Source organism: Littorina saxatilis, linkage group LG4 (genome assembly GCF_037325665.1).
Source record: "Littorina saxatilis isolate snail1 linkage group LG4, US_GU_Lsax_2.0, whole genome shotgun sequence".
NCBI classification, from domain to species: Eukaryota; Metazoa; Mollusca; class Gastropoda; order Littorinimorpha; family Littorinidae; genus Littorina; species Littorina saxatilis.
Genome location: NC_090248.1, coordinates 65,889,282 through 65,914,372, shown reverse-complemented (window position 1 = coordinate 65,914,372; position 25,091 = coordinate 65,889,282). Strand labels below are relative to the sequence as shown.

At 40.6% G+C, this 25,091-nt stretch overlaps 1 protein-coding gene across 4 annotated transcripts in view; it reads right to left on the bottom strand.

Annotated features, from left to right (window-relative positions):
• The window catches only part of LOC138965405 (zinc finger and SCAN domain-containing protein 26-like), a 122,801-nt gene that overhangs the window by 17,828 nt on the left and 79,882 nt on the right, over positions 1 to 25,091 (bottom strand). The window contains exon 4 of one of the 4 annotated variants that reach the window (XM_070337558.1): positions 2,736 to 3,982. The exons of 2 other annotated variants lie outside the window; for them this stretch is intronic. In XM_070337558.1, the coding sequence (XP_070193659.1) occupies positions 3,749 to 3,982 (234 nt within the window). In that variant the 3' untranslated portion in view covers positions 2,736 to 3,748. Of the gene's footprint in view, positions 1 to 2,735; positions 3,983 to 15,715; positions 16,443 to 25,091 lie in introns of those variants that run through there. One more of the 4 variants, XM_070337544.1, reaches the window with a different exon arrangement.

Genomic DNA, 25,091 nt, shown 5'->3' with positions numbered 1-25,091 from the left:
AGTATGGGTTGTATACGACCCATGGCATCAGAATTGTTTCCGTACTTTTTTTATATTTTTTTTATAATATGCAACTCAACCAAGAAAATGACTTGCCTGACACTGACAGCAACAAGTTTTGGCTTGCAAATCAAGGGGGCAAAACTGGTCTATTCTGTTTCTTCAACAAAGAAGTTTTTCAGTTTGCAGTGTCGTTTATGTTTTGCCAGAGTGGAGCGGTACTTGAACTGCTTCTGGCACAATCCACAACGATAACGGAGATGGTCAGAGTGCACGTGCGCATGCTCTACCAGCAGTTTATGCGTTGCGAACACCTTGTCACAGACAGTGCAGGGAAACTGTGTCGGCTTTGAAACCATTCCTTTGCATGTATGGTTCTTCAGGGTTTTACGACTGCCGAACGGGCGATAGCACTGATCGCAGCTGAAGGGTTTGAGTCCGGTGTGGGAGGAGACGTGAGCCTGGTAATAGGTCACCGCAAAGAAGGTCCGCTGACACTCTTGGCAAGTGTAGGGGGCCTCCTTCCCTTTCCCGTGTTGGCTTCTCATGTGGATTCGGTAAGCTCCCTTTGAGTTGAACGTCTTTCCGCAGTCAGAGCACAGTCCGCATGGGCCGGTAGTTTCGGGTTTTGTCTTGTTGGGCGCTGGAGTTTGTACCAGCAGAGAGGGCGGAGAGTCGACTGATTCAGTTTTAGGTCCCGTGTTTTCGTCAGCGTCAGTCTCTGTGCAGCTGTTGAGGTTGGGTACGTCTTGCGTTTTCACCTGGAAAGATAATGTTCATTTCGACTAACACTGGTTAAAGCATCAAGCTGAATGTTCATGCAACTGAAGTATTGATACTGCAATGCGTTATTATTGTCTGCAAGCAGAACACCCGGAGTGGCACTTGCAATGGGAGCGGGCACATCCGATAAGAGAACACCTACCAATAAAGGACACCTTCTGCAGTCCCTTTGTCTTTCGTTATGACTAAAATATACCTGTAATAACAGGTCACCTCCCACAACTCTAGTGTGTACATTACCAAAATATGACTGCCATGAAAGACCACCTGCAATGCAGGGACATTTCTAGCTGATCCCAGGGGTGTCCTCTCATGACATGACACACCCTTCGGACCAACACCAAGTGTCCTCACATTGCACGTGCTTATTCATGACAGTTATAGTTTGTTGAAGGTTCATTGTAGTAGAAAAATGGACAAACGTCCTTTAATTAACACTTTCTACCCCACCTATGTTGACCAATTTTTTTTTTAGCCGAGACCAGCTGTGCTGCAGCAGGTCACTCAGAATTGTAGTAGCTGTGTAGAAACTGTGTATCAACACGCTGGAATGCAGGCGTTAAATCGACGTTACAGGACTGAAGCGACCGAAGCTAACAGTCTGAGCGAATATATCCGTACCTGGTCAGATAGAGCCAAATGAGTGGGTACGGATATATCCGTATCTGGGAGACAATGAGTTAATGGGATATGACGCAGAGTTAAACGCAGAGCTATCACAGAATCCGATGCAGGCGAGGAAGAAATTGGGTGTGTGCTTGTGGCTTCTGCTGGGTGCCGTCTTTATTGCTGTTATTGGCATTGGAGAATTTCTCTCGTCTCAGTCTTTCTCTCACTCTTGATCGCTTTCTTTACTAACGGTTGTACTTACTTCTGACTACTCAGTTGCACACACACACACACACACACACACACACACACACACACACACACACACACACACACACACACACACACACACACACACTGTCACGCCCAGACACACTGTCACACACACAGAAAAACGCTGTGACCAAATCAGTATGGGTACACAATGTTAATGTGTGCAAAACTTGTGCATCAAGAGGAAATTGTTCAATTGCACTGACAACAAAAGTCTCTTACAGACTGACAAAAAACCCATCGATATCTGTAGAGGTTACCCCAAGCGTGTACAACGGAATGAAAGTACCCCCGTATCCGCCAAAACAAAGAAAGAATCCGTTAACGGGCGTATAAAAAAGAATGACCCCCCCCCCTCTCTTCCTTCCCACACAATGAAAACATCTGTTAACCCTTTCACTGCCAGATGTAATAACACAGTTAGGCAGCTCCTCTGCCAAGGACTTTTGCGGAAAAGTGGGTGTAAATTAAAAAAAAATTCTGGAGGCCATGTTTCTTGTTAAAAGTTCATAAAACCTATGTTTTTCTTGGAGGAAAATGAATGCTCTAAATAAACATAGTAATTGTATGCTTTTAAGGGGAATAGTTTATGATCCTTCAAGGTATGAAAACCAAGATTTGTTTTTTGTTTTTTTTACATTTTCCGATGTGAATGTATGTTGGTGATAGGTGTGTTGTTGAACAAACATCTCAGAAATTCACTTATGAAGAGTTAAAACAAAACAAACAACACATGGATAAATGAAAGACTCACCACAATGATGTCCATGTAATTCAAAAGTGTATTATTCCCACAAAACACGAGAAAAAGTAACACGAAAAAAGTGACTGATTTAGTTTAAACACAATTTTATTCAAAATACATGACATGAAACAATTGACAAAAATGCAGCTAGGACACGAACTCAAGCAGATGCTTATTTGACGTGACCATAACAATGCTAAGTTACACAAGTTTTCATGATGGTGGACAACACAATTATTAACCAGAAGAACAAAATGTAGGAGGGGGTATGGGGAACTTAATCAAAACAGGAGGATCTACAGAGAGAAAAAAGGTGAGACTTGGAATGAAGCGCGTGGGATGAGAACATCTATGCTGAGACATGCAATAAGTAAGTTCAGATAAATGTACATTTTCATGGAGAGGGCAGTATAGTTAGTTACGAATGTATGGAAGAAAACAACCACACACACACACACAAAAAAGAGAACAGCAAAACAAAAACAAAATCTCAATGATAATTATTACTTATGTTAATATGTAATTGATGCAACAACACTGAGAGGCGGGTTAGTCGACCAGATTCAGCAATAAAGGATTGGACCGACTCAAAAATCAATGTATTTGGGCGAAATGAATGTTGCTCGCTGCCTCTTAATAATGTTTCCACGTGTCTAAAATTGGCAGGCAGTGAGTTAATTGTGGACATACGAGCATTTTCAAACAACGTGCAGTATAACAAGTAATGTTCAGCTGTTTCATTCCGGTTACCGCACGCACACTGTGGGTTATCTTTTAAATGGCGTTTGCATAAATCGGAATTAAGGTTACTCATGTTTAAACGCATTCTGCTGTGTTGTATTTCTACCTGTCTTTTTCCAAAATAGTAATAAACTGGCACATAATAATGAGGACTTTGTAAATAATGCTTAAACTCGCTAATTGAGTTTGTAGTTTTAACCACATCAGGCAGATCATTCCATAAAATTGTAGTCGAAGGAACGAATGATGTTCGGAAGATTTCTGTCCTGTGTGCTGGTACAAATCTTTCAAGTGGTCGTCTTCTGTGATAATGATTTAAGGATGAAACTTAGTGATGGCAAAAGGTCAACTAAATATAGGGGACATTTACCATGAACCATTTTATGATATAAAATCAATTTATGTTGTCTTCGGCGTTCCTTTAGACTACAAAATCCGCTTTCTTTGTAAATCTTACCATGACTAGTTCTCCGCACACCGCCAATTATAATAAGTAAAGCTTCAAGGTGTAGTTTTTCCAGGGTGTTCGACAGGGCTTCGGTACAATTATCCCATATCAATGACTGATTTGCACAGAGTTATCTGGAATAGTACTTTTCACTTGATGGAGTGATAGATCTCAAAGCATGGGAAGACGCAGAGAGCGGGCTTGCTTGGGCATAGTTCACACATGTAGGAGGTCTCCCTCCTAACTCCCTTGCTGTAGCACAGCTTGCACTTTCTTGAGGCCCTGTGCATCTTTTGGGTCTGGGGGACTGGATGGGGAAAGTGTCGCCCACTCAGACGAACAAGTTCCTCAGGCATACCCAGCTGTGGTTGTGTCACGTTGTCCTGGTAGAAGACAAAATAATGTATATAAACATCTAGGGCTGTTTTCAGTATTGTTGATAACATGTTCTGTTTGATTAAGGGTATTCAGCTGGTATTTCCTGTTTTCACTACCTATTTTATTCATGTTTTTATTACTTATTTAGTGGAAGAATTTTTTGTAATGTATGTTTGATGGTGTATGCTTTTAATTAAGCGTTGTTGACTATGAATGTAGATGTGAATGCTTGTATAACTGTGTTTTAATTTTAAATGTGTCAAGCGCAAAGAGCATAATTGTAAAGTTATGATGTTACGCTATATAAATGCTCATTTATTCTTATTCTTATTCTTATTCTAGATATAGAGTGGATTTATTTGTTCGAAAAAGTTAATTGTTTGGAATATGAATTCTCTTTGACCGACAAAGCTGTCACTGTTTTTTGTTTAAACTTCTGGCGAAAAAAAAAGTCCACCAGCAAAAGTGATATTCACTGAATCTTCTTCTTCTGCGTTCGTGGGCTGAAACTCCCACGTACACTCGTGTTTTTGAACGAGTGGAGTTTTACGTGTATGACCATTTTTACCACGCTATTCACTAAATAAAATGAATAGAATCAAGTTCACATGCTGTAATTTGATATATGAATTTGTCCCCGATGCAGGAAGGCGGGAAAGAACACCCCCTTCCCCCGCTTCCTTCTTCTCAGTCTCCAAACCAAACAAACCTTACTAGCAAGCAAGCAAGCAAGCAAGCAAGCAAGCAAGCAAACAAACACACACACACACACACACACACACACACACACACACACACACACACACACACAATCTTTTTTTAAACAAACTCTTTATAATAAGCCAACAGTTGTCAGACAAGTAATTAAAACAATGAGAAAAAATCGTGATAATCATAAATTGTAAGATCAGTACAAAAATATATTGCTTCAAACAACACATAAATTATGTTTCAAAAGCTCTTTGACAATTACAAACAATTACAAGGATGGACTGATTTTAAAAAAAGTCAAACAAAACTATGTGTCAAAAGTTTCACAACCATGACATAATAGAGAAGAATAATGCAAATGAAAGGGTGTGCAAATATTTTCCTTTTCGATTGTTCCACACTCACAAATATATCATTATGCTCAACTTCTTCTTCTTCTTCTGTGTTCGTGGGCTTTTGCACGAGTGGGATTTTACGTGTATAGCCGTTTTTACCCCGCCATTCAGGCAACCATACGCCGCTTTTGGAGGAAGCATGCTGGGTATTTTCGTGTTTCTATAACCCACCGAACTCTGACATGGATTACAGGATCTTTTCCGTGCGCACTTGGTCTTGTGCTTGCGTGTACATACGAAGGGGGATAAGCCACTAGCAGGTCTGCACATAAGTTGACCTGGGAGATCGGAAAAATCTCCACACTTAACCCACCAGGCGGCCGCGGCCGGGATTCGAACCCTCGACCTTCCGATTAAGAGTCCGACGTCGTACCACCCCGCCACAGCGCCCGTCATTATGCTCAACAAGATGACAGCTCAAATGCCACTGTGAGGGAGTGTATACCAAACAATGACCTCATTGAATAATATGTTAATAACATGAAATGTACTACACACTTATAATCACAACTTATAATATGTTAATAACATGAAATGTACTACACACTTATAATCACAACTTATAATATGTTAATAACATGAAATGTACTACACACTTATAATCACAACTGTCGCATCAGTGTTAATTTATATCACAACTTTTAATGATGCCAAAACACATTCAGTTGAAACGATTATTCCTGTTCTTGGTTTTGTTGGCCAATTGTCTGGGACAAAGATCGCAGTAGATATGATTATGTTTGTGTTGCTTTTGAGGCCGATTAAAAAAAAAATGTTATTGGAAAAAAAATCATATCCATGTTATTGTTATTCAATTAGCCTGAATATAAAAAGAGAAGAAAACAAGTCGCGTAAGGCGAAAATACAACATTTAGTCAAGCTGTCGAACTCACAGAATGAAACTGTACGCAATGCAATTTTTCAGCAAGACCGTATACAAATGGAAAAGACGTAATACCAAAGACGTCAAAGAGTCACTTCAGTCTGGGCAGAGTTTGTTGCTTCCCGAGTTGAAAGTATGCCTGAAGACAATCAAATACATGTTTCCACGGGAAACAAAGCACATTCTTCTGGCATCTACAAAAGCAGTTCTTCTGGATCATCCTCTGCAAGCTCCTCATTGCCAACTACACAGGAGGAGTCACACAGACCTCCAAAGTCCAACCAAAAAAATGTCTCAGTTTAAAGGAGTCCGCCATGAGAGCCGTCAAGGCTTTACCCAAAGAACTACTCTGTGCACTATACGCTGAGATTGAATACCCAGAAAAAGAAAAGCAGTGGAGGGCGTCCTTTCCATTTGGTTCCACCGGCACGGTCAACAACAAACAGCTGAGGTGGTTCTCGTATCCAGAGATCAGGAAACAGAAGCCCCTCCTCGGTATAATAGACTCGCATCACATTCTAACCAACCTCAGAACCAAGGTGTGCAAAACTGGCATTGTGGAATCCGGAATCCATCGAGATGCATGGGTTAAAGTGGCTAGTGGGAACCGAAGCAACAAGACAGGCCTGAGTCTAGCTCATGTTGAAGATCTGATTGATCGTCAGCGGAATGCTTTTGCTCAACTCACGTTTTTCGTACCAGTGCAGGTGGAAATGCTCAAGAACGGAGATAAGGAAGAAGCTGCCTTTTGCCGGATGGTGAGACTGTGGTATAGGGCAGATGACGAAGGAGGACTTTCAGCTCATGTGCGGCTTCGATGGCGCCTGAAGATGAGGAACTGGCTGCTGGATCGTTACGATCAATTTGCTTTTCCTCCGCCTGCAGGCTACGTAGGTGGAGTGCCCATAGTCACATACGAATCCCTCCTCACAAACATTGAGGGAAAACTCCAAATGTACTGGTTCACGGGTGCCTTCAATACTCGTTCTCTGACAACTCTAGATGCTGAGAACTTTTTTTTAGCATTCTAGCTGACTTGACACCAGGGGGAACTGAAGTGGATTGGCCATCCGTCCTGCAGACATCCCTGCAGCCATGAAAACAGCTTGTGAGCTCTCAATTCTCCAGACGGATACCAACAAGTAAGTCTGAAGGTGTGATGATGATGATGATGATGATGATGATGATGATGATGATGATGATGATGATGGTGTGTGTATATGTGTGTTTAAATTAATGTTTTTAAATAATAATTTTCCACATCATTCCACATGAAAACGACTCGAGCTCCTACCTATCCAAAGATGGAGTTGTGCAAAGCTCAGAACGAAAGTTCAAGGCCGAGGGGTGACGATGCTGTGGAGAGAAAACGGGCACCTGCAGGTCACACATCAGAAACCTCATCAATGTACGGTTGGTCGTTGGTCTAATTAGTTATTGCATTATGCCAAAAAGAAACAATTAATAATAGCAATGCAGGTAGTGTTTCAAAAATCTAATATCTACATATTGAATATACCTACAACTGACACCGAACAGGCAAGTAATATTCAAGTCAATTCAATAAGTGTTATTGTTTTTGTCTTTTTATAACTATAATTATTTTATAATGAGGAAGTGATATATATATAAATTCTGTGCATGTGCATTAAAACTATAGAACTAGACGTCTGTCAGAGCAATTTATCACGTGTGTCCAGATAAACCAAATAAACTTAACTAGCATTGTTCTAATAATTAAAGTATTGTTTCCAGGGCTGAGGCGTATCCAGAGCTAGAAAGGTCAGCAGGTCCATCGTTCAGTGTGCCTATCCACACAAGGTAATCAGTTTAGAAAAAAATGTTATGACTACAGAAGTCGGTGGTGGCGGTGGTGGTGGTGGTGGTGAAAGATAGAACAAGAGTCAGAGTAGAACGAGAGACAGAGTGTGAGAGAGAAAGAGAGATTGTTGTGAAGAGAGAGATGGGAAAGAAACAGTGTAATATTCCAATTTAAATTTCATATTAAAACCCTTTTTTTGAGCAATCATGAATTTGACCTGGCTGCCCGTGCTAGAACCAGACGAAAACGAAAGTCTACAAGCATTTCAAAGCCAAATGAGCCTCGCAGGGGGGCGAAGGGTGTTCGGCAGCACCACAGGACGGATGAGTCAAAGATTTTGGCGCACAAACGCCTTGGGATTACTCTTGATAATTGACCTGTGTTGAATAGTCTGAGAATATTCTGGTCATGGTTGATACATAATGTGACGTTTTCCTGTTGAACTGATTGATAGTGACTGACACTGAAAACACTGAGGTAATGGTGTGGAGTCTGTGCACACGCACCTATGTACCCTGTAAACCTCATGTCACACCCGCTGTTTTACTGGTCCTCATTGAGGTTTTTATTCTAATATGTTCAGTTAAGAGGGGTATGTCTCACTTGACAAATTTTTTTTTCGTTGCTATCTTTCCTTGGGTACTAGAGACGGAATGCATAGGCTTATTGAGATAGTGTTAGCCTCGGTTTATTGGCGCACAATTACAAGACACACATCCTATCATTGGAAGTTGGTGCTCGCTAAGGTTAGATTAGATTGCCCTGAATCTTGCTTTTCAGCCCATACATTTATTGCATGTGTTTGTTATAATAATGATACTTTATAAAGGATACACGTCATGTATAGTATATGAGTCTTTAAATTTGTTGGATGCGATGTATACCGAGAGGCATAAATTCCGCAAACTGAACTTTAAAAAATCACAAAAAATCAACTCAGTGGTGAATGTTTTCAATGTTTGAATATTTTATTTATTGGCCATTTTAGTGTTTATAAACCTTCGCTTTATTGATTTTGAATAGAACATCATGAAATGACAATTTTTCAAAAAAAGTGACTGAGTCCAAGCGCAATAATTTCGGAAAACGTTCAGTGTTCATCACGTTCAATGCTTTGGCCAGCTCTAAGCATCCCAATCGCTTGCTGTCTCTCTCCTTCATCAAGTCGTGGCATGATTGCGATATCTGATACAGCCAAACAGCCAGTTGCATTTTATAGGGCCATACACTATCTTTTTTACGTTATTGTCTCCCGTTCAGCCCATTGTCTTTATTAGCACAGTGAGCTGTGGCTGGATCAGCAATACTGCAAAGCGCACGCTGACAGCGTGAAACATTTGCTCCGACACTCAAGATGTCAACTACAAATTACATGTTCAATCTGATTTTCGTTTGAGAGCAAAATCGTTCAATGCACTATTTGCAGAATTTATGCCTTTCAGTATATTTCATTGAATGATGTAGCCCACTTCAATTGGTGTTGGTGTTCGAGACTGAATGCTGTGTGTGTCGTGTGTATTCTTTTCACTATATGTGTGAGTTTAAAAGTTAGATTGTGTTCAAACGTTTCATGCTAAAGCTTTTAAACACTTCTGTTGTAAGTGTAATATAAATAACATATTGTGCCACATTTACAGGTGTTTTGGTGGTGTCATTAGGCTATATTGTTAATATGTGTGTTTGTCTCATTGGAGTGGTTGACGGAACCATAAAAGCATTCCATTAAAATTGAATTTTATTTGTCTTATTGGTTCTGTTGACGATTTTTATGGGTGTGTTGAACAGCAATGAGTTTGTGAAGGATATATCTCCCATGTACATTTTTTTTGCAATGAGAATTATTATTTGTGTCATGTGGTGATAAGTTATTTGGTAGGGTAATCCTACAGGAAATTACTATTCACATAATTATCATGATGGGGTTTAAGAACGGGGAGGGTAATAATGTTTGACACTGTTTAGGAATGTATGCTTTGTCAAACATGTATTTGTCTTCTAATACAATGTAAGTGGTAAAACTAAGGTTCTTGGTAGAAATGTCCCCAGTCAGCCGTTAATAAGGCATAATATTGCATTCTCAGAAATAAATGCGTAAGTTAATTGACTGAATATTTATGTTATTTTCCCTTGTTTCTGTGCATGCCTCTTTTGGCACCAAAAATCACAATTACAAAAGACTCTCATACTCTGGCACTCAAACCAAACCACAGGTACATCTTTGCCCTAAATAAATACAAGCAAACAAACAAAACAAAAACTTACATTGCACTATATGTGCTTTATTAAAGAAATATCCAACTGAGCAGATTATTGGCGCTCACACCATACCACGGGTACATTATTGTCCTAAGTAAATTAAAAGCAAACAAATCAAACCAAAACATACATTGCACTGGGTGCTTTATCAAAGAAATGTCCAACTGAGCAAATTATTGGGCCAGGCATTTTGTTTTGTGCCGCCTTAGCTGTTCGCTGTGTCTGAAAGGCATCATGCAAGCCTTGCACAAATAATTTTGTTTCTGTGTGTGTGTGTAGGAAACATGAGAATACAATTGCAGCTTTAATGCAAAGGTTTTGTTGCAATGCACGCATGAAAATAGGTTTGTTTCGTTGTTGCAGCTGTGCCTAGATGGGTTGAGGCTCTTGCGGCAGGCAAAGCCTTTCCCACATTTTTTACAAGTGTGGGGTTTTTGCCCAAAGTGGATTTTGTTGTTGTGGGCATTCAGATCAACTTCTCTGGAGTACCATTTCGTGCACTGACTGCAAGCAAACTTCTTTCCATCCCCTTCTCCGATGTGCTTGGTTTTGATGTGGTGTGTCAGCGTCCTCTGGTGTTTGTAAGTGCTACCACAATGTTCGCACATGTGATTTGTCGAATCAGCACCTATGAACGGTAAAGACAAAGGAAAAGATTAAACAAATTTAAAAGTACACGTTTGTGTGAGTGTGTGTGTGCTGCGACACTGAAACGGTATTTTTATAATCAAAGGGAGTATAATGTGGCATGTAACATGAAACAGACATTTCCATCAATATTTGCCTCATCAGGGTAATGTATTTATGGTTATAAATGGAAAATTAACAGGATCTGGAGTCTACGATGTGAACAAGACTGGCTTTGAATGTAGTATTCTTTCACCAAAATTCATATGCCAAAGAAAAATCAGCTCTGTAATGCGATTGTGCGTCGATGCTACAATATTACGTAAACATTTTTAGTTTACGTCGTCAGTGGTGCAACAGAAGCATACGTTTTTAATATTGAAATGCAGGCTCTAAATGAGAAATCCCGTTACAGAGGGATTTTTTTTATTATTTTTTTTTGGGGGGGGGCAATTGTACAATGACCCATGTAACATGAAGTCGCTTTCCGTAGTGTCATGTTTTTTTGTTACCACGCAAATGGGCGCTTTTCCCATAAGTAAAGTAGTCTCGTGAGAGTGTGACATTTTGAATTGCACAGGTTTGTGTAGAACTAACCTCCATCCAAGGCTGAAATGTCCTGGATGTCAGGGGGTGGCTCGGCATGGACATCCACAACCTCGCTGACATCCAGCCAGCTGTCCACCATCTCTGCAGACAACTCCATCTGCAACAAGGGTGTAGCAAATCAATACATGTAATAGAAACACATTATTGTGTACATGTCTGAGAAAACCCACACTGTTGCAGATCCTCTGTGATTGGGGAAAACAAGCATCGTAGCGATTTTCTTCACACGATTTACTTGAATGTACAGTATTCCGCTGTTTCTTCATCGACAACTGCTTAACATAACATATTACTTGAGTTAAAGCGCAGTGGGCCATGAAGAGCCAATTCAGGGCAGGATAACTGCTTGCATTATAGAAGAAATCTGTATCTGAACAAGACAGTCACAGACACGTTAACAGCTGCTCGCAAGTGCAACTACAAATGTACAAGAGAGACAGATAGGGGAGACCAGTTAGCCAAGTCAGCGTCAGACTGAGAGAGGCGGCATAGGGCAGAAGGAGAGAGAGAGAGAGAGAGAGAGAGAGAGAGAGAGAGAGAGAGAGAGAGAGAGAGAGAGAGAGAGAGAGAGAGAGAGAGAGAGAGAGAGAAAGAGAGAGAGAGAGAGAATGATAGCGCCAAGTGACTTACTTCCAAATAAAACAGAAAAATTCAGTGAAATGTATAGCAGCAGACCTAGGGCTGCAGCTAAAAATGTGATCCACTATTGAATTGAGTGCACGTGCCATGTAACATGTCAGTTTGACAGACAGGGTCCCGCCAGCATTCATCCACAAAGCATTGATTGACTTGCGGATCTGGCCTGTTTCAGAATCAGAGTCGGCAAAGGCAAAGTGATTGTCACTTTAATTGAAACTGACGTGAGTGACACCAGCGTTGGAGAGAGCATGTTGCGTCACTGAGATATGTTTTTTACACAGTCACTGGGTCAGAACGGCAAAAATCCAAAAGTGTATGGACAACCTGCAGGACTTTTCAACGTTCGAGAGAACCCAGTCCTACCACGGAAGAAGAAGAAGAAGAGGAAGAAGAAGAAGAAGAAGAGGAAGAAGAAGAAATCAAGCGAGGACGAAGATCTGATCAGAGACCTGACTAACTTCACTAAGACAAAGAGTAGGAGAGTTTCTAATGAAATCAACGAGCCGAGCCAAAGTATTAGTATTTACTTCATGTATTTCGGGTTTACATATTTACTCCACAATCCACTTCCAAACATGCCTCTTACACAGTTAGAAATGTACTTGAATATAGTTTTTGATCATGAACAAGCAGAAATTCAAGTCAATCATGTCAAGAATATCACCATGATCCTAGTTTTCCCCAATAACAGAGGATCTGCAACAGTGTGGGTTTTCTCGGACATTTACATTATCAAGGGTGTATTAGGGTATGAATGACAGCTCATACTGTCTGTAAAGAGGCGGTACACCCCGAGTTTGCCGAAACTACAATAGGGGAAAAGGGAACATAACAACTCTATGATGGGGAGAGGGGTCATGTATATATGTGTGTGGGGGGGGGGGGGGGGGGGGGGAGAGAGAGAACAGGAATCGGTGGCAAAATACCGGACAAACAAAGATTGCCTGCATAAACGAGTAAATTGTTGGGTTTTTTGCTCAAATAAAGCAAAAATCATTCGTGAGAGTCTCAACCAGAGAATAAAAACTTTGCGTGAGAGTCTCACCCTACCGAGCGTGAGAGTATCAACCGGCAATTTGTAGAGTTGCTACGCGATTTCTTGACATGTAATCGAATTGCAACTTTTCAAAGACCAAAACGTACACTCATGTTTCAAGAATTGATTAATCTTGACTTTCCCGTTGACTATAATCTTTTACTTGCATTAAATATTCCATAATAACAATGAAAAGTCAACATTTTGGCGCAGAACGCTTGAAATGTGTCAATATTCTCTGCTCCCCTTTTACAAGTGCATTTAAATAATTAAATAATTCTGGAATATGGTACGCATACTTCTTATGCTAAAGTGCAAACAACAATAATACGATAAAATGTCTTTTTGTGAAAGTTATGATGCAATTTGTGGAGCAACTCACCTCGCTTTGCCGCCGCGTGAGAGCTGAAATGGATTGAACCGGAACGTGGGTAGTTTCTTCGTACCAACCGGTTATACGGGGTGGTATACTCGTAGCATCGTCAGTCCACCGCTCATGGCAAAGGCGGTGAAATTGACAAGAAGAGCGGGGTAGTAGTTGCGCTGAGAAGGATAGCACGCTTTTCTGTACCTCTCTTCGTTTTAACTTTCTGAGCGTGTTTTTAATCCAAACATATCATATCTATATGTTTTTGGAATCAGGAACCGACAAGGAATAAGATGAAAGTGTTTTTAAATTGATTTCGAACATTTAATTTTGATCATAATTTTATATTTTTAATTTTCAGATCCCCCTTGTTTTTAATCCAAATATAACATATTTATATGTTTTTGGAATCAGAAAATGAAGAAGAATAAGATAAACGTAAATTTGGATCGTTTTATAAAAATTTTTTTTTTACAATTTTCAGATTTTTAATGACCAAAGTCATTAATTAATTTTTAAGCTACCAAGCTGAAATGCAATTTCAATCAATTTGATTGAAAAATGAGGTTGTGACAGTGCCGCCTCAACTTTTACAAAAAGCCGGATATGACATCATCAAAGACATTTATCGAAAAAATGAAAAACCCGGTCCGGGGATATCATTCCCAGGAACTCTCATGTAAAATGTCATAAAGATCGGTCCAGTAGTTTGGTCTGAATCGCTCTACACACACACACGCACACACACACATACACCACGACCCTTGTCTCGATTCCCCCTCTATGTTAAAACATTTAGTCAAAACTTGACTAAATGTAAAAAACCAAGCTGAAATGACTATTCCTATCCTTTTCGGCAAATGAGAAAGCTGTTGAAGAAAATACTACAAATGCTAGTCAGAGAGAGAAAATGTAAGTTTTACGCCCTCACGGCAAAGCCATTAGGGGCATGTTACACGGGAAAACCCGGCTTTGTATGTATAGGTTACAACACGAGTGGTTTTTTATATGGCTTGTATTTCAGTCAAGACCCAGCGGATGAATATCATCGGGAGACACGAGCCTTTGGCGAGTGGCTCTCGATTGATATTCCCGCTGGGTCTTGACTGAAATACAAGCCATATAAAAAACCACGAGTGTTGTAATCTGTATATCCCATTCTACCATCAAACACAAAGTGTAGACTACTAGCGGCACTTTTGCGATCTGTGGAGTGTGAAACAGTGTTTTCAGCGAGACATGGCCTTTTTGCAACCTTAAACTAAGTGACCGTCGCTGAAAAAATAAAACGAATGAGTGCATCTATAAGTACGCGGTAACACTACTTTCAGACCGTTTAAAAGCGTTAAGTAAAGGTTCATAAGTTGCAAGAAAGTAATGAAGTCGTATAGAAATCCATTTAGTTGAAGCGCACAATTCTTTTGCGTTTCAGGTCGGCGGAACGGGGAAACCGGTTTGGCCCCCATTTGGCTTACTCGACTCGATTCAGAATCGATTCCACGTTGTTTTTTTCGAACGCATTATTATACAATTAGTCTTATTGACAGAGAAGCAAATTTTAGGGAACACATATGTAGATTTAACCATTTGCTCCCTATTTGAAATGTATCTACATGATAAACTGTTTTGCGAGTGTGTTTGCATGAACCTAAACTGGTATTGATGCGATGAAAACAGGACCCAAGTCTGTCACCGCCGCTTGATTGCATTTTGAAAGAATATGACTGGATTACGGAAAAATACACACATGTTAAGTTCTTAGATACCTTCATCGCCAATGTGGACTTACTGCAGAGCCAGGCAAAAGAGTAGACTTGCTCGCAAAACACGTGAAACAGCTGATGATAGCGAAGCCCAACCGTGCCAGGTAAGGACGGTCTGACAGATTCTCAAAAGTCGTCTGCTAACGAAGCAAGGGGAGGGTACTCGTGTTTTTGTTTTGGTTCGCTAGCATCTGGTTATCTTGTAAGTTGAATGTTCGTTTTTTCCCACCTGCATTGCTTTCATAATGAAAGAAACGTTTGCTTATTGCATCTCATACATCAGATCAGTTCTGAGATTCATTTTTGCGTGCAACTGATATGGTTTTCTGAGCCGTGCAATACGATTTTGGAACTTCATACAAATGTGTCACATTGTTCGGCGCGAGGTCAAAGGTCGGGAGCAAAGTAGTTCTTCGCCCAAATCGGAATCTGCACTATCATATATTTTTTTGAGTCCATGATGTATTTATTGAGCTATAAAAATACAACATATATACCCATACTGGAGTAACAGAGACAAAGAAGGGAGGTCATGGGATATAAGAAAATACAAATGCAGGAGGGGGGGGGGGGGTGTGTGGACAGCTGGCTACCGGCTGCTAGAGGAGACCTGAAATGGGCTAGTGACCGGGTTGGGTCGTCTTGGGTCAGTGCTGAAATGGTTACCTTATGGGCTGTTGGCCGAACGGACACCGAGCTTCATAACAAATGCTAGTTGAAATGATTACTTCTTTTCTAGCTGGCTGATTCCGCACCGCCCGGCGTCCCTGTGAATCTTGAGAGCGGATCTGTAGCGGAACTGTGCCAAACAAACCTGGCATGTGTACGACAGCCCAACGCCATGCTTGGCCTTTTGGTGGTATAACAGGGTATCTTTTCGAGTGTACACTCTGTTGCATTGATGGCATTTGTGTTCCACTGGATCTGTCGGCTGCTTCTTGAAGCTGCAGTGTTTGACGTGTCGGTACAACGAGTCCCTCGATGCGTACTTCGCTGCGCATGTACCGCACTCAAACGGTTTCACATTCAAGTGCTTGGTGTTGAGGTGAGATTCGAAGTTAATTTTCTTCATGAATCTCTTCGGGCAGTGTTGGCATTTGAATGTGGTCCGGTAGGTTTCGTGCTTCAGGGCTTCGTGTGCTTTCAGACCGTGTCTGGACTTTGCAACATGACCACAATTTGAACACAAGAACCCGGTTGTGGTTGGATTCAGAGGCGTCAGGGTTGAAAGTGGAGTCAAGGGGGCTATGTCGTCATTGGGTGGCCCTTGAGGGGACATTACACCCCTCGAAGCCTCCGTTTTTGCGCTGATGTCGAGAAAGGCTGAAGAATCTTGAGCACTAATCAGTGGCGTCATCTGGAATACAAGGAAACACGTTCTTTGTTTGGATAATGATGTCATGACAGTGGGTTCTCAGTCTGGTCAAACACCATATAATCAGCATCAGTAACTAATTATGGCTTTGCGTTCCCTGAAGCCTCTTGTAAACACTCGATTGCACGAAAGAGCCCAACAATGTCTCCCGAGGTCCATAACTTACGACGGATGATTAATTATTTTGTGAAATATAAACCTCCTTGACCTTTAGGCCTTCAATACGTTGCCGCAGACAACCACATCTTTGCTCTGCAGTGGCATCTTTCCCCAATGTTATGTCTGATTATCTTTCGTAAGCCAGCTAATGTTCTGAGTCACTCAAACGTTTAAATTGATGCAGAAACTGTACAAACTGATATGAGAGAAATCCATTGCCATGTTGGTTTGCTTCAAGATGGTCACGTGTAAGAACGTGTGCTGCTTTGATATATGAGTCGTTTTTTCTCTTCTTGTTTGTGTTACCATAATTCATTCTACCACCCCCCCTCCCCTCCCCTCCCCTAGATTACAGGTTACGTTGGTGTCTTTCTTATAGGAACATTAAATCAGAAATCAAGAATAGGTTCATTGGTATTTTGTTTGGCTTGAACTGCCAACATCTTTAAACATGGACAATTAACACACAAGACATTATGTTGTCGGTTCTTTAACATTTTAAATCTTATTACGGGTATTGCAGATTTCATTCAGACTTTAATAATTCTATACACCCTAAGTACCCGGTGTCTTGGAACGCCTACGCGCGGAGGGGTTTCGCGGCCAGCGCAGCAAAGAGAAAGAGGGACATTTTTCTGTGGCTCCCGCGGCAGCAAACACTATGTCTCAATACTGTATAAGAGAATCTTAAACCAATGAGGCAGAGCGCTATTTCAACATGTGAGAAACAAAGAGACAAAATAGCTTTAAATGCATACGGCATGTATACCCGTGTGACTTGGAATAATAGGCCGTGAAAAGTAGGATATGCGCCGAAATGGCTGCGATCTGCTGGTCGATGTGAATGCGTGATGTATTGTGTAAAAAATTCCATCTCACACGGCATAAATAGATCCCTGCGCCTTGAGTCCGAGTCTGGAGATACGCGCGCGATATAAGACTTCATATAACGACAAGAGTAAGTCTGAGTTATGCAGAACCATCTCCTGGCAGAGAACAACAAGCATTGAACAGAACGAACAGAACCATCTCCTGGCAGAGAACAACAAGCATTGAACAGAACGAACAGAACCACTCTCCTGGCAGAGAATAACAAGCATTGAACAGAACGAACAGAACCATCTCCTGGCAGAGAATAACAAGCATTAAACAGAACGAGCAGAACCATCTCCTGGCAGAGAACAACAAGCATTGAACAGAACGAGCAGAACCATCTCCTGGCAGAGAATAACAAGCATTAAACAGAACGAGCAGAACCATCTCCTGGCAGAGAACAACAAGCATTGAACAGAACGAGCAGAACCATCTCCTGGCAGAGAACAACAAGCATTGAACAGAACGAACAGAACCATCTCCTGGCAGAGAACAACAAGCATTGAACAGAACGAACAGAACCATCTCCTGGCAGAGAACAACAAGCATTGAACAGAACGAGCAGAACCATCTCCTGGCAGAGAACAACAAGCATTGAACAGAACGAGCAGAACCATCTCCTGGCAGAGAATAACAAGCATTGAACAGAACGAGCAGAACCATCTCCTGGCAGAGAACAACACGCATTGAACAGAACGAGCAGAACCATCTCCTGGCAGAGAACAACAAGCATTGAACAGAACGAGCAGAACCATCTCCTGGCAGAGAACAACAAGCATTGAACAGAACGAGCAGAACCATCTCCTGGCAGAGAATAACAAGCATTGAACAGAACGAGCAGAACCATCTCCTGGCAGAGAACAACAAGCATTGAACAGAACGAGCAGAACCATCTCCTGGCAGAGAACAACAAGCATTGAACAGAACGAGCAGAACCATCTCCTGGCAGAGAACAACACGCATTGAACAGAACGAGCAGAACCATCTCCTGGCAGAGAACAACACGCATTGAACAGAACGAGCAGAACCCATCTCCTGGCAGAGAACAACAAGCATTGAACAGAACGAGCAGAACCATCTCCTGGCAGAGAACAACAAGCATTGAACAGAACGAACAGAACCATCTCCTGGCAGAGAATAACAAGCATTGAACAGAACGAGCAGAACCATCTCCTGGCAGAGAATAACAAGCATTGAACAGAACGAACAGAACCATCTCCTGGCAGAGAATAACAAGCATTAAACAGAACGAGCAGAACCATCTCCTGGCAGAGAACAACACGCATTAAACAGAACGAGCAGAACCATCTCCTGGCAGAGAATAACAAGCATTAAACAGAACGAGCAGAACCATCTCCTGGCAGAGAATAACAAGCATTGAACAGAACGAGCAGAACCATCTCCTGGCAGAGAATAACAAGCATTGAACAGAACGAACAGAACCATCTCCTGGCAGAGAACAACAAGCATTGAACAGAACGAACAGAACCATCTCCTGGCAGAGAACAACACGCATTGAACAGAACGAGCAGAACCATCTCCTGGCAGAGAACAACACGCATTGAACAGAACGAGCAGAACCATCTCCTGGCAGAGTCTGAGAATAACAAGCATTGAACAGAACGAGCAGAACCATCTCCTGGCAGAGAATAACAAGCATTGAACAGAACGAACAGAACCATCTCCTGGCAGAGAATAACAAGCATTGAACAGAACGAACAGAACCATCTCCTGGCAGAGAATAACAAGCATTGAACAGAACGAGCAGAACCATCTCCTGGCAGAGAATAACAAGCATTGAACAGAACCAATCTCCTGGCAGAGAATAATAAGCATTGAACAGAACGAGCAGAACCACTCTCCTGGCAGAGAATAACAAGCATTGAACAGAACCAATCTCCTGGCAGAGAATAATAAGCATTGAACAGAACGAGCGACTCTCATGAGTCATCACTGCTTGATATTATCTCAGGCGCCAGGATACAGGTCCACCTAGATCTTTTTTACGCTTGCTGCGCATGCTGTTTGCAATTAGCGCGCCGCTTGCGACCCATAGTTTCTAATTTAATCTTCTATGTTTCTATACTTTTATATGTGTGCAGTACCCTTAATTTTCAGCTGAAGCGTACTCGATGTAATCGAAAAATGATGTTGGGTGTGTGCGTGCGCGTGTGTGATATTGGGTGAAAACACTCAACAAGCCAGGCAATCCCTAGTGTTGAAATAAAAGTCTAAACGATGGATATAAGTGTTCTTGTTCATTAATGACTAAATATATATGTTGTGACATATATACGTGGCTGCTCGTTATATGCCAAAGCAGCACCGCCCTGATATGGCCCTTCGTGGTCGGCTGGGCGTTAAGCAAACAAACAAACGTGGCTGCTGGAATTTGTGTATTTCCTGAATTAGACTGTATGGAATAAATAAGAAGAGCATAAACTATGTTACCTTCTGGGGTATCTGTATTGAAAGAAATTAGTTTTGTGTATTCGTGTGAGGCGGCGTGTGTGAGAGACACTGGCATTGATTGTATTGTGTAGGCCAACGACCCATTCACAAACATGGTAGAAAATAGATGTAATTAAAGAAAAAAGAAAAAATGACACACACAAACAGACCAAAATTGTTTAATATACCCCCGATTTCCAAATGTTGTTGGCAGCAACATCAAAAACTTAAAAAAAAGGCTACCCACACCTACTAGCCGCCACACCAACACCCCCTTCCCACAGAGCTGGTTGTTGGGGAGAGAGAGAGAGAGAGAGAGAGAGAGAGAGAGAGAGAGAGAGAGATGATGATGATGATGATGGAACTTTATTTTTCAAGGATAGAGGTTTAAGGCGACGCCTTTTCTTACAACCGGTCCTTACTTCTAATACAAATATCTAATAAATGATAAACAAGTAAAGCAACATGACAAATAAACAAAGTAAACGAACGAACCAGCAAACAATTGACAAGTAAGCAAACAAGCAAATAAACATAAACAATAAAATGGCAAAGTAAGCAACATACAAATCGAAAGCGAAACATGCAACATGTTAACACATGGAAAGTGATCGACGGTAAAATTCACACGATACCAACGTTTACACTAATGCTAATAATGATTATATGGTGTAAATGATAATGATGATGATGATGATGATGATGATGATGATGATGATGATGATGATGATGATGATGATGATGATGATGATAATGATGATGATGATGATGATGATGATGATGATGATGATGAAGTGATGATGGAAAATCGCAACATAAATTCCACATAATACATATAATAAAGAACATATTTGTGTAATTCATAAAGCTTTGCCAATTGTTGACAGCTACTTACACGTGTTAAGACTAGTATAGCCATCTAGGTAGACATAAAATGATTATGCAGAGCTTGTTTAAAACTCTTTAGTGAGGTTAATGATCTTATTCCAGACGGAATGGAGTTCCACACCATAGCGCCAGAGAAGGCTTGACTAGTTTTGAACAAATCAATCCTGGGTATTGGTGGTAGAAAATTGATAGACCCGTACCTTTCGGTGACTCTGTGAAATAGGTCCTGAATATAGATGGGCACTTCGCCATGATATACTTTATACATCATTACAGTCTTATTAAACTGTAACTGTTTAACTAGCGGCAGGTAGTTTAGATTCTTTAACTTCAAATCAGCTGATAATTGTGGACCATTTAACATGATTTTAGCTGCCCGACGATGTAGAGAGTTTAATTTTTTCATGTGAATATCAGAGACACCATCCCAAAGAGTTGATGCGTAATTAATATGGGATAAGATGTGGGCATGATAAAATAGTTTTAGTGTTGCGATATCGACATATTGCTTTAACTTTGATAGCAGAAACAAATTCTTGGATACTTTTTGACAAATATAATGTACATGAGATTGCCATTTTAATTCTTGATCGACTATCACACCCAAAACACGATGTTCCGTTACCTGCTGAACAGGTTGTGATTCCAGAGAAAGATTTAACTTAAGAGGTCGTGACTGGTGTTTTTGTCTTGTTGTAATAATCATGCTTTTTGTCTTTCCTGGGTGCACTATCATACAATTCTGGTTACACCAACTGTTGACTTCATTCAGACTAGACTGTAAGGAAATTTCAATTTCTTGAACAGTCCTACAGCTTGTGTGAAGCGTCGAATCATCTGCAAAAAATTCTGTTTTAACTTTGGAATTAGATATATGAAGGGGGAGGTCATTAATGAATACACAAAACAAGATAGGCCCTAAAACTGACCCCTGGGGGACTCCACTCTTTAAACATCCTTTGGGAGATGTTTTACCGTTTATAGAAACATACTGTGTTCTGTTGACAAGATATGATTTAAAGAATGAACACGTTGCGGGATTGTTCACGTACAATGCGAGTTTATGTAAAAGTAATGTGTGATCTACAAGATCAAAAGCTTTCTTAAAATCAAGAAATACAGCCCCTGAAATGTCCGAACGATTAATTGCCGATAGCCAGTTATCACATAGTGATGAAAGAGCTGTACTACAGGAATGTTTCGGACGAAACCCAGATTGAAAGTTGTGAAATAATTTGTACCTTTCCATGTAGTTCAGAAGATTCTTCTGGATGTGCTTCTCTAAAGGCTTTGATAAAATAGGAAGCAATGAAATTGGCCTGAAGTTATTAGGGTCAGACACATCTTTATTTTTAGGAAGTGGAACGACCTTTGCCGTTTTAAATGCATCAGGAAAAATATTTTGTTCAATGCAAAGATTATACACATACGTTAGGGATTCCACTATGTACGGTAGGGCTAATTTAAGCAACGACGGGGGGATTTTGTCAGGCCCCATGGATTTATTATTCTGAAGGTTTTCTATAAATTTTCCAACTTCATGTACGGCAATAGTTGGGATAGAGAATGAATCTTGTGATTTCAATTTATGACTACAAAATTCTTTTAGTCTAAACAACAGGGTGTCCCCACCCTCGACTTCTTCATTTACATTTTTAGATTGTTTCAATCGATCAGCCAAACACAGAAAGTGCTTATTGAATTTGTCAGGAGAAATGGCGCTATTTAATCTGGTATTTCTTCTCTGGGATTTACCTAACACTTCATTTATGGCTTGCCAAAGCGTGGTAACATCTTTTTTGTCTTCAACCAATTTATGAAAATGATTACTTTTTGCCTGGCGTACTAACTCGGTAACTCTATTGCGTTGTGCTTTAAATTCTGATTTCCTTTGATTTTCCTTAAAAAAATCACGTAGTGCCATAGCTTCTACAATCTCAGGAGTAAGCCATGGTGGTAATGTAGGGGATTTTACTCGGTGTTGCCTCAGAGGGGCATGTTTGTCAACAATCGGGTAGAGTATACGTGAGAAACAATTAAGCGCCTCCTCAGCCTCAGTACAATTAAACACATCATGGAACGGAGCTGAAGATAAGTCCATGAAAAACTTAGACTCGTGAAATTTTTTAAAGCTCCGATATTCGATGGTTGTGTGTCCTTTTTTATGACATTTTGGGATGATATAGTTCCATGAGCAGCAAGTCACGTAATGATCACTAATGCCAGAATTAACCACATTAACATTCGAAACCATTGTTTTGTTATCCGTGTATATATGGTCAATTAATGTCGCTGTTGATGCAGTTATTCTTGTTGACGTTTCAACTAGTTGTTGAAGGCCAAAGAGGGACAAAGTTGTGCACCAAGCTGTCTGTGGTTTATGCAAATCGATATTGAAGTCGCCTAATATTAATATAGGCTTATTTTGGCTCTTGATACTGTCCATTAGGTCGATAAAATCATCTCTCCAGTTTGACAATGCAGCAGGGTTCCTATACAGGAAACCCACGAGCAGAGGGGTAGACTTATTAATTTTGATTTCAAGCCACAGGCACTCAACATTCTCAACTTCCAAATCAGGTCTACGGTGAGTGTAATTAACTAACGATTCGTGTACATAGGCGGCGAGGCCAGTTTGCTGCGGTCTCACACTGTCACGCCTGAATATAGAGTAATGGGGTACATTCAGAAAGTCATCAGAAACATTCGAATCAAGTCTCGTCTCGCTTATGCCTAATATATGTAACGGTTGTTTGCCCTGATTCAACAGTACACATATGTCCGCGGTTTTGTTACGCAAGTGATACACATTCAAGTGAGCAAGGCGGAGATCAGATAACGCACTTTCCTTGGGCATACTTATTGCCTACAAAAGTCTGTTACCAAAACAATGTTGAACCTGCAGAGTGTTCTTTGCAAATCAAGATCAGCGTAGTCAGCAATATCTACTGTTAAAAAAGATAAGCGTATTCAGCAATATCTACTGTAAAATAATAAGTCCTTGTTGCAAGAAGGCGCAGAAGATATGCCTTGTCACTCAAAGCTATAGAGCTTTACGCTATAGAGAGAGAGAGAGAGAGAGAGAGAGAGAGAGTATGGCATTGTGTGTGCGTTAATACACATTCTTCTGTAAGTAGCAGACAAGAACAGCAAAAATGACTTAACATCTTTATTAATATTGGGCAAAAACAGTGACGCCAAAACAGATAATTTAACTATGTAAACAAACAGAATTCAATTTTTTCGAAAACCCATCAAAAATATTTTTCATCCAAAGAACAACGAGAAACCCTTCGAAATATAACCTATCAAAAACACAAAATCAGTCAATACTTACAGTACGTCTTCAGTGCACATGTCCTCTAAATGGCGACTAATCGCATAGATTCGACCATATATCATATGCATTTGTATCGCGACGAATGGTGGGTTCTGAGAGGGTATCTCAAACAAACCATACAAGCGGGAGATAAACAACAAACCATTAAACCCTGACGTTGAACCCTAGAATAAATAATTTCAACCACAGTAAATCAATATCATTTTGCAGAACTTCTTAAGTCCGAAAATAATTTCCTATGACAGTGACACACTTTGTCAGAATTAAAGACTTCAAAAACATTGAACACATTCTGTTTCGTACTTAATCAATAATCATTAATAACCAACTACAGTGGCCTGCAAGCACTTTGAAAATCCATGTAGTAATGTACAGCACATGTTCATTGAATACTTCTTGCTCTAGTCTAGAATATGACTTTTGGCAGAAATTCGACAATAATTATCACATTAAAATTCGTATGAAAATGAGTGGTAGTTCTGAGGCAACCTCCCAAACAGAACAAACAAGTGAATGAGAAGAACAATAGGAAAACATTTATTTATCCAAGCGGAGCGCGGGCGGAGCCCGCGCGTAGCGAGGTAGTTTTTTTTTTCATCTCCCAGCACTGAAATTTTTTTTGCCAAGTGGTGTCTGTCTGGACATTGTTCTAGAATTCATCTTTTAGCACAATATTAGCGACACTGTTTGGACAATTCTATTAAAATTAGGCGTACAAACTGATTTTGTTTCGGGGAATCCTCTCAGAGGATCAGAATTTTCATATAATATCATCGGAAGCTGTTACAACGGGAAAATGTGAAACTTTTGTCACTTTTTAACATGGAATTTCATCTTTGAGCGTTTCAAGCGGACTTTAATAAAATAGTTATTTGCGAATTAAGCAGCGGAAGACACTCACCGGTTCAACATGTGTATGG